The 13,073-nt window shown below is 37.6% G+C and overlaps 1 protein-coding gene across 1 annotated transcript in view; it reads right to left on the bottom strand.

Annotated features, from left to right (window-relative positions):
* Window positions 1-278: 278 nt before the first annotated feature.
* Window positions 279-13,073, bottom strand: part of FBXO3 (F-box protein 3) — a 39,560-nt gene continuing 26,765 nt past the window's right edge. Inside the window, exons 7-11 of the mRNA XM_047776031.1 lie at window positions 11,939-12,023; window positions 10,984-11,106; window positions 8,861-8,976; window positions 6,887-7,077; window positions 279-1,455 (exon numbers count right to left, since the gene is read on the bottom strand). Coding sequence (XP_047631987.1) covers window positions 1,279-1,455; window positions 6,887-7,077; window positions 8,861-8,976; window positions 10,984-11,106; window positions 11,939-12,023 — 692 coding nt within the window. The 3' untranslated portion in view covers window positions 279-1,278. The remainder of the gene's footprint in view (window positions 1,456-6,886; window positions 7,078-8,860; window positions 8,977-10,983; window positions 11,107-11,938; window positions 12,024-13,073) is intronic.

The following is a 13,073-nucleotide window of genomic DNA, read 5'->3' as shown; positions in this document are numbered from 1 at the left end:
ACCTTTTGACATGTACCAATATGAAAGCAAAGTTTGCCTTCATGGTCTCGGATGGCAGCTGTTTAATCCTGTATATACTTCTTTCTACAATTTTCCCTACAAAATAACTGTTTCTGGGGAAATGCAAGGTGGAGTACTTGACAAGGTACAGTCAAAGCCAGGAAAGGACTTTGAATGGGCCTCTGGCAATAGGCCAATAAGTTTTGATCTCATCTTCCATCTTAAAAGGAAAGGCTTACTAATATTCGCTTATGGGAAATAGGCAATTACACAAAATATAGGATCAGAACCAAAAATCTGTTTTCAAAATGTGACTTTTTGATACCTGAAGGATTTCATTCCAAACTCTCAATTATATAATTACAAAAAAAAAAAAAAATCCATGTTCCAGGAAAACGTACTTAATCTTAACATAAAATTCATGTCACTTATCACAAAGTTAGACAGTCAAGTATATAAAGAGAAACAAAACGGAAGCAGTATTTACAAATTTAGACTACAGGAGACATCATGAAGGGCCTTTTGTTAATAAACAACACAATACATACTTTTACACACATTTCAAAAATGAGGCATCTATGAACAATATGATAAAGGGCATCGTGTTGAAGACTTTAAATTAAAGGTCACGTTAAAGATTTTAAATCAAAATCAAGGTTGGTAGAAGTGGAGACTAAATTCAAAGCCAAAGTCATACTGACAGACTTTAAATTCAAGGCTGTTGGGATGAAAACTCTAAAATTCAAGGATAGATTGTCTAAGAAAGGATATGAACAACTAGCATTCGAGCTATTTCGTCAGTGAGTTCCCTGTGAGTACAAAATATATAGGAACCACTACATGGATTAGCCTAATTACAAATTCTGTTCATTTCTAACTAACTTATGCTGTACGTCTTTTCACAGAATTATTCAGCCAGTGTCTATCCTTATGTAGGTATTTCTGCTTCATTTTCAATCCTTATTCAAGCAACTCCCTCCCATTTCCACATTTTTATAAGTATAAAATATGTCAAAACAACCAAATGTCTGTTCCTTAGCTAGAGACCTCGTCTCCCATTGCCTTCTAGAAGAGGAGGAAAAAAAAAAAAAAAAAAAAGATCCCTATTTCCTTCTCGACACACAAAACAAACCCAAACAATCTAATTCCTAAGGTAGCGTCGCATGGAACCCAGGGCCTGGCACACCATTTCATGCTAGCTTTCCTGCTGTAAGCTGAGAACAGTTTCGTTATTTACATTACTGAGCAATCTACTGGACTGGATTCATTCCAGGGCTGCTAAAAAAGGCGAGAGCAGCGGCGTCTCCGGATGGGAACATCAAAGACTCGCCGCCGCCGCTCCTCCTCGTCATCCTCATCGGACTCGTCCATATCTGCTGAATCGTCATCGTCGTCGTCGTCCTCCTCCTCCTCTTCTTCCTCTTCCATCTCTTCATATTCATCTGGACCCATTTCCTTGAACGAGAAAACAATCTTTTGATGAGAACTCCCATCAGGGTTTTCAAAAATCCTTATTTAAGGCAAAATCTCATTTCACTAGAATCTCAACAACTGGACATGCCAAATGTGAATTTGTAGAGACTTCTTAGAGAATTTTTCTCCTTTTCGACAGAATCTTATAGACTCTTATACATTTCATAATGCACACACTGACGCAGGATTCGAGAGCGTAACTTCTATCACACGTTGAAAAATGCTCGATGTGCTTGTAATGGGAAATATAGTTCATCAGTACAGTACTTATTTTGAATATGGTGGTTGGTAGTTCATGCAAGGTAGCAAATGGCTCACTCCTAACAATCCGAGATAAAACTTTGCTGAATTTATTAATGTATTAAAACCAATTCTTTATTAACTTACATGCTTACAGAAAAAAAAAGGATGTGAAAATATGAACAAGGTATGACCTCTACTGGTAACTTTTAGGTACTGAAAATGCGAAGGCCAGTAGGTTTCTATGGAGCTCCTACTATAAAGACGTATCATGTCACCGCAACCACCATCAGTAGCCACCACTTTAAAATTAACTTGTTGAAGTCTCTCAGGATAGGACAGGAAAGATGCTGAACATCCAGTGTCGGAATGACCCTGGGAAACTTCAGTTCCTTTTAAGCACTGTCTGCAATGGAGTCTTGACTTACTCTGCTGTCGGTTTTCTCTCGCATACATTTGAGAGAAGCTGCGAGACTGGACAGAAGTCTGAACAGTAAGATCTAGATGGTAACATGGGAAGTGTTGGGAAACTTGGGAGGTGATGCAGCAGAAGTCCTTCCACCAAGGCTTTCATGGCATTGCACATGCAGCACCCCGCTACCCCCGAGATCTCGTCTCTAACCACTCTCCCCCGTGCACTGGCCTCCATGCAGTTCTTCAGACACACCGAGCACACGAGTGCTTGAGCACCTCTGTTCTTGGTGTTCTTCTGCTGGGAACATCCTCTGACCACACATCCACCTGGCTCCCTCTACTTCTTTCAAGTATGAACTCAAATGTCACCGAGGCCTTCCCTGACACATTTTTATATCAGAACAACCCAACAGGCCACTCCTTAACCCCTTTTCGCTGCGTCTTCTCCAGAGCACTTATTACTACTTGACATAAACACAGGGTGTATTTGCCACATTTTGTCTCTTCCAACTAGAATGTAAATTCCAAGCCAGAAATTTTTTTTTTAATCTCCTCAACTTTCTTCTTCTTTTTTTATTTTTATTTTTATTGAAGTATTATTGACATACAACATGATACTCGTTTCAGGTGTACAACATAAGGATTCAATATTTGTATACATTACAAAATGATCACAATCAATCTAGTTAACATCCGTCACCATACATAGTTACAGAGCTTTTCTTCTTGTGATGAGAACTTTTAAGATTTACTCTCTTAGCAGTTTCCAAATATGCAACACGGTATTGTTAACCATAGTCCATGCTGTACATTACATCCCTGAAGGCAGAGATTTTGATCATATCATTCTCTGCATTTTCCCCAGCACCTCATAGGTACTCCATAAATATCTGCTCAGCAAGCAAATGAATTAATGTGGGAAAAAACTTATCTTTAGGATTTGTCAAAGGAATCATCACTTAGGGTTTACTGTAATGCTAAAAAGAACAACAACAATCAGAAATATATACATAAATATAACAAATTTCATTACTTTTATCTTCTGATTTCTTTTAATTGAGGAAAGAAAGACTTAAAAATTCAGTAGAAGGTCCAAAAAGGGGAGAGAATTAAGGCTTAGGGAATTCTGAAACATTAAAATCCATCTTAAGAAAAAAACAAAATTAAATCAATGTAGCTGAAGAGGGAGATTGCTGATCTCTCAGACAAAAGTGTACAGACACACACAGTTGATGGAAAGAGGAACACATGGACAAGAATGGGAATAAATAAGCAGGAGGGGCCTCTAAAGTGTCCAAAACAAACTACCTAGACCAAGAAAAGGCTTACGACTAACCAAAAAAAAAAAAAAAAATTTTACAGCGGCATTCAGAGTATAAGGCAAATGAAATATTAAGTATGATGATATATGGTTAGAGGACTAACAAAGAGAAAAACTCAACTTCCATTATCAAGAAAACGAATTTTTAAATAGGAAAGTTACAATGCAAATACAGCACATTACAAATACAATCCCCATAGCCTCTTCCATGTTGATTAGAAATAAATCCAGAATGCTCATTTCGTTTTATTTTCTCATCCTTGAGAGAGAGAAAACATTTTTCATAAGGCAGATCAAGTAATTTTATATGCTTATTTGTGGTTGGGAGGAAACTAAAACTCTAAATAAGTAAGAACATAGTTAAGAGAGGGTTGAACATGTAATGAGTTTATTATAATCTGAAATTGTAAATTTAAAATTTTGAAACTTTAAAAAAGGAGTAAGTAAATATTATAAAAATTCTCAGTTTTAATTTCCAACGTGATAAATATCATATAACCCACATAATCAAGAGTTATTTGGAGGCCTCAATAATTTTTAAGAGCTTAAGGGGATCATGAGAACAAAAAGTCTGAGAACTATTTATCCTAAGGTAAAGACTACTTTATACTAACTCTAAAAACATTAAAAACAAGTCTCAAAATGATCGACTGGCCCAAGAGTAACTTAATTGTGCAAACTGCCTGCGCAAACGTCAACACTCTTTACACCGTAGGTCGGGAACATGTGACAACTTTAGGACAAGGAATATTGTCAGAGAGAGATTTTATAACAATAAAAGAAGCACTTCATTAAAAAAGACATAAACAATCCTGAACATATTTGCATATAATTATAGAACTTCAAAATACACGAAACAAATAAAAAGAGAAGAAAAACTCAGAATCGAAAAAAGAAATAGACAAAACTGTAATTATATGGCGATTACAATAATCATCTCTCAAAGAACAACAAAAAAAAATCAGTAAATATATAGAAACTCGAAAAGCAGTCAACCAATTTTACCCCAAATAATATCCCCCCAAATATCAGAATATACATTCTTTCCAAATACACAAGGATCATTTACCAAGATAGATCATAATGCTGGGCCATAAAACATTTAAAAGGATTGAAATTATACACAATGAGTTCTCTAGCCATAGCAAAATTAGAAATCAATAATCAAAGGAGAACCGGAGAAGCTCTAAATGTTTGGAAATTAATACACTTCTAAAAAAGACACAGATAAAAATTAACTTACAAGGGAAACTGAGAATATTTTGAATTAAATGTTCACGAAACACATCAAAATTTGTGAAATGCAGCTAAAACAGTGCTTAGCAAGAAGACCTAAAATCAATAATCTAAACTTCTGCCTTAAGAAGTTAAAAAAAGGAAATTAAACCCAAAGTAAGTAGGAAAGAAACATAGCTAACTCCAAAAATCTATGAAATAGAAAATGAGCAAATAGAGAAAATCAATGAAATCAAAAGTTGTTCCTTCAAATGATCAATACAGTGATAACCTCCCAGCTAAAGTGATGAACAAGATATAAATTACCAATATGAAGAACAAAACAGTACATATAATTTCAGCTCTTACAGCCAGTAAAAGGATATCGAGGGAATATTGCAAAAAACTTTATGAAAATAAATTCAACATTTAGACCAAGTGGAAAAATTCCTTGAAAGACACAAATTACCAAAAGTGAAACAAGAAACAGAAAATATGAATATTAAAGATATTAAATTCATATTTTGAAACTTTCCCACAAAGACAACTCCAGCCCCAGATGACTTCACTGATAAGTCGTATCCAACATTTAATAAGACGATGATACGGATCTCACACAGAAATGGGGTGGAAGACAGTTATAGGAAGTAGCAAATTCACAGCATTGGAAATATACAGTAGAAAGCATTCCTTCCTTCACTGGGAGGGAAGCAAACTTCACTTCCAAACCCAGGCTGTAGATTCTTTTCACCAGAACTACCACAAGTCTAATGGCCTTAGGTCTCAACATCATCCTTCTCTTTCCAAACTGGAGTGGGGAATGTTCAGCTCTAAGTCAGATTAGTATCATGTCTATCTTCCCAGACTTATTTTAGACCCACCCATCAGAGTCATCCCAGGAGCCAGAGGACTTTTTCTTAACATTGGACACCTATAATTGGATTACATTCTGGGTATACAATTCATATTTTATTCCTATTGTATAACTGGAGCTTCGTAACTTGCTTTAATAATTTTATAGCCTATAAGATTAGGGTTACTCCTACACCTGTCATAACCCTAGACATGAGAGTTAAAAAAAATACATAACTAGTTGACTTAGGAAATGATCCCAAAGAGAAACTACTAAAAGTACAAGTCTACCCATTACATCCTCTTTGTCATGATTTTATAGGATATTTGTATTATTTTACAAAATTGGGAATTTTATTTTATTTTTTTTGGTCTTTTTTTTGCCTTTTCTTGGGCCACTCCTGCAGCATATGAAGGTTCCCAGGCTAGGGGTCTAATTGGAACTGCAGCCACTGGCCTACACCACAGCCACAGCAACGCGGGATCCGAACCGCATCTGTGACCCATACCACAGCTCACAGCAACACCAGATCCTTAACCCACCGAGCAAGGCCAGGAATCGAACCCGTAACGAATCCTAGTCGGATTCGTTAACCACTGCGCCATGACGGGAACTCCCAAAATTGGGAATTTTAACAAAAACAATGTAAGAAATTGTTTACCCCAGTCTTAATGACATAAAATAAAGGTGATTCTAAGTGGTCTAGGGTGGTGATTCTCATTAGGCAACAAAACTGTTTTTGAAAACTGGAAAAGCCAATCAAGTTTTCAAGCCAGTAACTGCGTCATATGATACTGTACCATGGATACATGTCATTATACACTCATCCAAACCCAGAGACAACATCAAGGGTGAACCCTAATGTAAACTCGGACTTTGGGTGATAGTCATGTGTCAGTGGAGGCCCATCAATCGTAACAGAGATGGCACTCTGGTGGGAGATGTTGATAACGGGGGAGTCTAGGCATGTGTTGAAGCAGCGGGTACTTGGGAGCTCTCTGTACCTTCTGCTCGGTTTTGCTGTGAATCTGAAACTGCTCTAAAAAATAAAGTCTATTTAAAGTAAACAACAAAAACGATAACAAAAAAACATTAAATAAACAACAAAAACAATGACAAAAAAACATTAACAATAAACAACAAAAACAATAACAACAACATTCAAGAATACGGAGCCTAGTTTACGTATTATCCATCCCCCGCCCCGGCATATCTGTACATACCCCCTTCCCAAGACACTTCCCTCAAAATCTCTAGGGTTCTCTGGAATACCATTTACAAACTATTTGTCTGGCTAATCAGCAAAGACCCTCTACAGAGTTAATTCTACCAAGTCATGTAAATCAGCACCAGAGGAAAATTTAACCTACCAATCGAGCTATAGACACCCTGAATGTCGGACATGCCATATGGAATCGGGGAATGGCGACATTAAAGATCTTGTCTTTAAAGTAAAGAAAATGGAAGGTGTAATATCCTTCCATGTATCCTGATGTTGTAGAGAAAGTGGTACAACTTGTGTATTCATATACCCGGCCTGGGCTGATGATGGGAAATTCACCTGCAGAGAAAACAGAAAGAATAAATCAAAGCACACGATTTCCTTCATCATAGCAAATAAGATAGGTCTTCTTTAAACTGCATTAAAGTAAATGCATAATTAGAAAAAATCTGAAAGGAAATATAACAAAACGTTGACAGTGATGGGATTATGAGTATTTTGACATTTTTTTCCCTACTCCCCTCACTCCTTATAGTGTGGGAGGGTGATATCTACTAGAATAAAAGCCAAAAACGGAGAGGCATTAAAGACACCATCTTTAAGACATGGGTAATAAAAAGTGTCACAGACACCTGTTTAAACAGAGACAAGGATCATCTAAATGTTTAAAGTAGAAAGAGAGTAAAACATAAAATTCTGAAGATGCATCTTGAGCATTTAGCCCAGACAAAATGGCAGTCACGAGAGGTCTTACTCCAATGGACTAAACGACAGAAAAAGAATTACAGCTTTCAAAAAACTCTTTAGCACTAGAACCCTCAACAAATTGATGAAAAATTCCTTTAAAAGACATGTAGAACATTAATTTATTTGTGGCAATTAATTAAAACAACTTTAAACTGAATTCTGCATGTGCTTAGGACCAGTAACAAAAGTGCGTAGCTTAAATAATGTTATTTTCCTGAAGCAAAACATAAAGGATCCAAGGGGCCAGAAATGCATGATAAGCATAATTTTTAAAAAGCCAAATGTCAGTGGTAATCAGAGGCTAGAGATGATTGAAACTGACAAACAATAAAAAATCTGTGCTATTGGTTTCAAAATGTCTCCTGAAATTTCAAAAAGATGACCGCTATGAAATTTATTTCCTTTTTCTGCCCTATACCTTGTAACCCCACAGAATATGATACTGGGAGTTCCCATCGTGGCTCACTGGAAACAAATCTGAGTAGTATCCTTGAGGACACAGGTTTGATTCCCTGGCCTTGCTCAGTGGGTTAAGGATCCGGCATTGCCGTGAGCTGTGGTGTAGGTCGCAGATGAGGCTCGGATCTGGTGTTGCTGTGGCTGTGGCGTAGGTCAGCAGCTACAGCTCCAATTTGGCCCCTAGCCTGGGAACCTCCACATGCCATGAGTGTGGTCCTAAAAAAAAAAAAAAAAAAAGGAAAGAAAGAATACGATACTGAATAAACATTCGGGAAAAAAATTAGGAAGAGGAAAAAGCAGGGAACCCGTGTAGTCCACAGCATGGAAATTTAATCCCTAAATAATTGAGTTTGCTGTAATTTTTCAAAAGTTCATATTTAAAGTACTAACCTGATAAAATAACAATGCTTACATGTTATATTTATGCAGCAAAGTATCATAGTTAAGAGAAGAATCCAGAATCTACAGTATCTTTCACACTGACACATAGCTATTAAAAAGATGCAGTCTTGGAGTTGCTTTCGTGGCGCAGTGGTTAACGAATCCGACTAGGAACCATGAGGTTGCGGGTTCAGTCCCTGCCCTTGCTCAGTGGGTTAACGATCTGGCGTTGCCGTGAGCTGTGGTGTAGGTTGCAGACGCGGCTCGGATCCCCCGTTGCTGTGGCTCTGGCGTAGGCGGGTGGCTACAGCTCTGATTCAACCCCTAGCCTGGGAACCTCCATATGCCACGGGAGCGGCCCAAGAAATAGCAACAACAACAACAACAAAAGACAAAAAAAAAAAGAAGAAAAAAAAAAAGATGCAGTCTTTTCCACTAACCACATCATGCATTTGACAAATGATGTATCACATATATATTCTCCAAAATGTCTTAGAAGCAATTGCTCTATAAACCCAAGTCTTGGGCTACATACCAACTACTCCAGGTCCTTGCACTTCTTCCACATCACCTTTAGCATTTGTTATTCTCCAGTAGCGACTGTCTAATTGACAAGCCTTCTCGGGAAGTGCATCTTTTGACATTTCAATCCTGGAGAGGAGAACGGGGTGGTAGAGACATGTTGGTTTCTTTTGTCTAAGAATGACAGTATTTGAGCTAAGACTATGAAAGGGATTTCCAAAGGAAGTTAAGAAACCCAACCCAAAGTCTGTGTAAATCATCTATTCCTGTAAGTTCTCAAAGATACTGGCTTGATTAGCTGGATTTCCCCACAGAAATGCTTTCGTTCAATTTATACACTTGACTTTCAGTTAGGAGTAACCATCGGAGGGGCAACAGAAAAATTTACAGACACAATGGTGACAAAAATCTGTTGCTATTTGAATAAGGACCAGTGTGGGAAACACCTTCTAGAACATAGGGCCATAAAAAACTTGTTTTAAAAAAGGGAGTCAGTCTTTCACTACGAGGCTGTGTAGCCCATCTCCCTTTTCTCCATTAGCTTCTAGAAAGCTCAAAGCAAAATGGCACTATTTCATGCCTCCACTGTTCAGTCACTATTTCATGCCTCCACTGTTCAGTCACTATTTCATGCCTCCACTGTTCAGTGACCGTTTCCAATACTACTTTCTTTCTCAGAAAATCTGCTGAATTATTTCCCTTTTGAGTATCCTGTAAGCATGTATAGGTGCTATTATTTTAAGCAGATCTCAATCTACGGCAGGATCTAAATTAGACAATTAAAACAACAAACATCTAGAGTTCCCATCGTGACGCAGGGGAAACAAATCCAACTAGGAACCATGAGGTTGCGGGTTTGATCCCTGCCCTCGCTCAGTGGGTTAAGGATCTGGCATTGCCGTGAGCTGTGGTGTAGGTTGCAGACACGGCTCAGATCTGGCATTGCTGTGGCTGTGGCATAGGCTGGCAGCTATAGCTCCGATTAGACCCCTAGCCTGGGAACCTCCATATGCCGCAGGTGCAGCCATGAAATGACAAAAGACAAAAAAACCCAAAAAAGCAGAAAATAAACATCTGTACAAGTGTAACTGGACATATCAAAGGCTGCATACAATACCAAAACTCTAAAATGCTTCCTGGTTAAATATACATTATTATTGTTTTCAGTATGTATATATGCATGTATATGTATTTTGAAAATACATATAATGTATCATAAAATATTTAAAAATATACCTAAAGACAAAGCATTCTTAATCTCTTAGGGCAATGAGTTGTCTTTATCTCACAGTCCAGAGTACTTCCTCTTTTTTTTTTTTTTACCAGCTGCGCTTGCTGCATATGGAAGTTCCTGGGTCCTGGGCCAGGGGTCGAATCAGAGCTGTAGCTGTGACCTAAGCGGCAGCTTGCAGCAACACCAGATCCTTAACCCACTTAGTGAGGCCAGAGACTGAACCTGCATCCTCAGAGAGACAATATTGGGTCCTTAACCTGCTGAGCCACAAAGGGAACTCCCAGAGTACTTCGAATTAAAGTGAGTTTAATATTTGTTTTTTATTTAACCAAATCCAGTGCTTAACGCTATGTCTATCTAACATACAGGCTGTAATGAGTAAAAATCTATTACACTTTTTTTTTTAGCTGCATCCACAACATGGTTCCTGGGCCAGGGATCAAACCCTCACCACAGCAGAGACCCAAGCCACTGTAGTGGCAAGCCGGATCCTTAACCTGCTGCTCCACAAGAGAACTCCAGTTACACTTTTAACTGAATATAGATGGGCAAGATAAAACTTAAATGCATGGTTTTATCTTGGGCAACTTCATAGCTCTTAGAATGCATTATAACTCTAATATGACCTTTCATGATGATTATACCTTGGTGGTCCATCTCTCAAAGTACCTGGCATGAAACCTATTTTGAAGACATGACTTAGAGGTTGATATAATCTCAAGGTACTTTATAAACACTATATTGTAGACATTTTTTTGGTTATCCACCTACCTCCACATTTCAGCAAGAAGCTGCCTTTCAAAATGTGATTTATATATCATGTCAAATGGGGCATGATAACAGCACATCCACAGCACATATTCCACTGTTAACTGAACGCTGACCCCATTTAAAATTCTCACCTGATTCGGTATGTGAAGAAATAGTGGGGCGGATGTACAGAGCTAAGCTCTGGCAGAAACGATGTGGAAACTGAAACTGTAATATCCCCAGTTGTTGCTACACAATCTGGATCATGAACATATCTGGGTAATTTAAAAAATTAAACATTTTAAAAATCAACAAATGTCAATTCTGTAAGACAAAAACATTTAAAGACACAATGCAAAATAGTTTCTATTTTACTTTAGGATAAAAAATTTAAATCATGTTTGCCATCTTAAAGGTATATAGTCATTCTGCTTAAAAGAAAACTAGGAATTACAAACTAGAAAACCTTGAAGTTTGAATCAGTAATGAAGGTCATCAGGATTCAACAATCAGTGGTTCAAATAATGGATCAGTAACTAACTTGGAAACTAAAATAGCTTATCTCAGTTTTCAGAGCTAAGGAAACTTTGGGAACATCTAAAAACCCGGCTATGCCCTATAGACGGTGACTCTGACAATAAGAATGTATTGGTATGTTATTCTAGAGGCCTCTGGTGTATGATTAATCTATCATTTCTGCCAACCAGGCTACTGTGAACCAATATGACTTCTAATACCATCTATAGTACCTGAATGTTCCATTTAGAGATAATAGATAATATTCTCCAAGAGTTAATAGTTACTGACTTGCTATTCACAGTAAATCCATTAATTGGCAAACAGCTCCCTCCCCCAAAAAACTATGTAACTACTATAAAGCCACAGCTTCTAAATCAAAATTATTTTCTTCTCTTGATTTTCTAAGATGAAAAAACCTGGCTTATCAATTGTTTGGATGTTTTGGCTTTAATGTGAGAATAAAACCGTGAGATTTAAGATGAAATGGTCTGTTATTAACTTTCTTGGGAAACTTCATCTTATGATCTGTAACTGACATTTTTTTCTGATTTATAATCATTCCAATCCAAAAAGTCCCAAGTGACATACCTGAAAATTTGGTCTCTGATGATAGGGAAACCGCCAGATACAACATTGTTGACATAAGAAGTAAACCAGTCAGTAAAAGTAGCACCTATAAACAAAGAAGGGGGAAAAAAGAGAAAAGGACACGCAATTTTAAAAAATCTATACAGGAAACAAGGAAGAAATGATAATTTCTCTATGCTTAAGGTGTGACATCAAAACCAGAAACATTTATAAATAGCATTCTATTAATCCTTTTTTTCTTTTTTCTTTTTTTGCTTTTTCGGGCCGAACCTGCAGCATATGGAAGTTCCCAGGCTAGGGGTCAAATCGGAGCTACAGCCTACACCACAGCTCATGGCAACACCAGATACCCAACCCACTGAACAAGGCCAGGGACCAAACTCGCATCCTCATGGATCCTAGTCAGGTTTGCTAACTGCTAAGCCAGGAAGGGAACTCCTAATCCTTTATTATATAAACTTTTATCCATTTTATTCCCAACTACTTTGCTAGGGAATCCTCCAACTACCTTCAAGTTACTTTTTACACTTATAACTAAATAACTGACTTTTAAACTTACAAGGATGAAAACCCTTGTCTATAATTTCTAGAACACAGGGAACAAAGAAGATAGTTAGATCTAGGAAGAAACTACAGAAAAAGTATCAGCACCTATCTTGAGATGGTGAGGGTCCATTTGGTCCGGGTACATCCTGACTCATACACAAAATTCTGGCAGAAGCCAGGCTCAGTCTCCACATCTAAGAGGGGTACAGCACTGTGGGGTTCTGGGCATCAGGCCATCCCAAAGTGGTCGCGTTGTACTACTACAGATTCAAATGTACAGTGGTCTTCCATATGCTCAGTGACCAGCTTGAAGCAGAGAATGACTGGAATAGTTCAATCCAGACCACACATCCATGATCTAGTGACTGGATCCACCACAAGTATTTACATGAATTATGCTGCATCTTCTACGTAATACAACACAATGTTATCAGACCCCCATTAATTACTGTTAATACATTTCGGTGCCCACCACACATTAGTCCCTTAATCCATGTTGCAATGAGTTTCTTCATGATGTTGTTTTTATTAACCCTGCACTCTGCCACACTGAATGTCAGATGCTAAATTTACTTAATTATTCTATTTA

This window comes from Phacochoerus africanus, chromosome 4, assembly GCF_016906955.1.
Source record: "Phacochoerus africanus isolate WHEZ1 chromosome 4, ROS_Pafr_v1, whole genome shotgun sequence".
Classification (NCBI taxonomy): domain Eukaryota; kingdom Metazoa; phylum Chordata; class Mammalia; order Artiodactyla; family Suidae; genus Phacochoerus; species Phacochoerus africanus.
The sequence above is the reverse complement of the archived record's forward strand: the minus strand, read 5'-3'. Positions and strand labels throughout refer to the sequence as shown.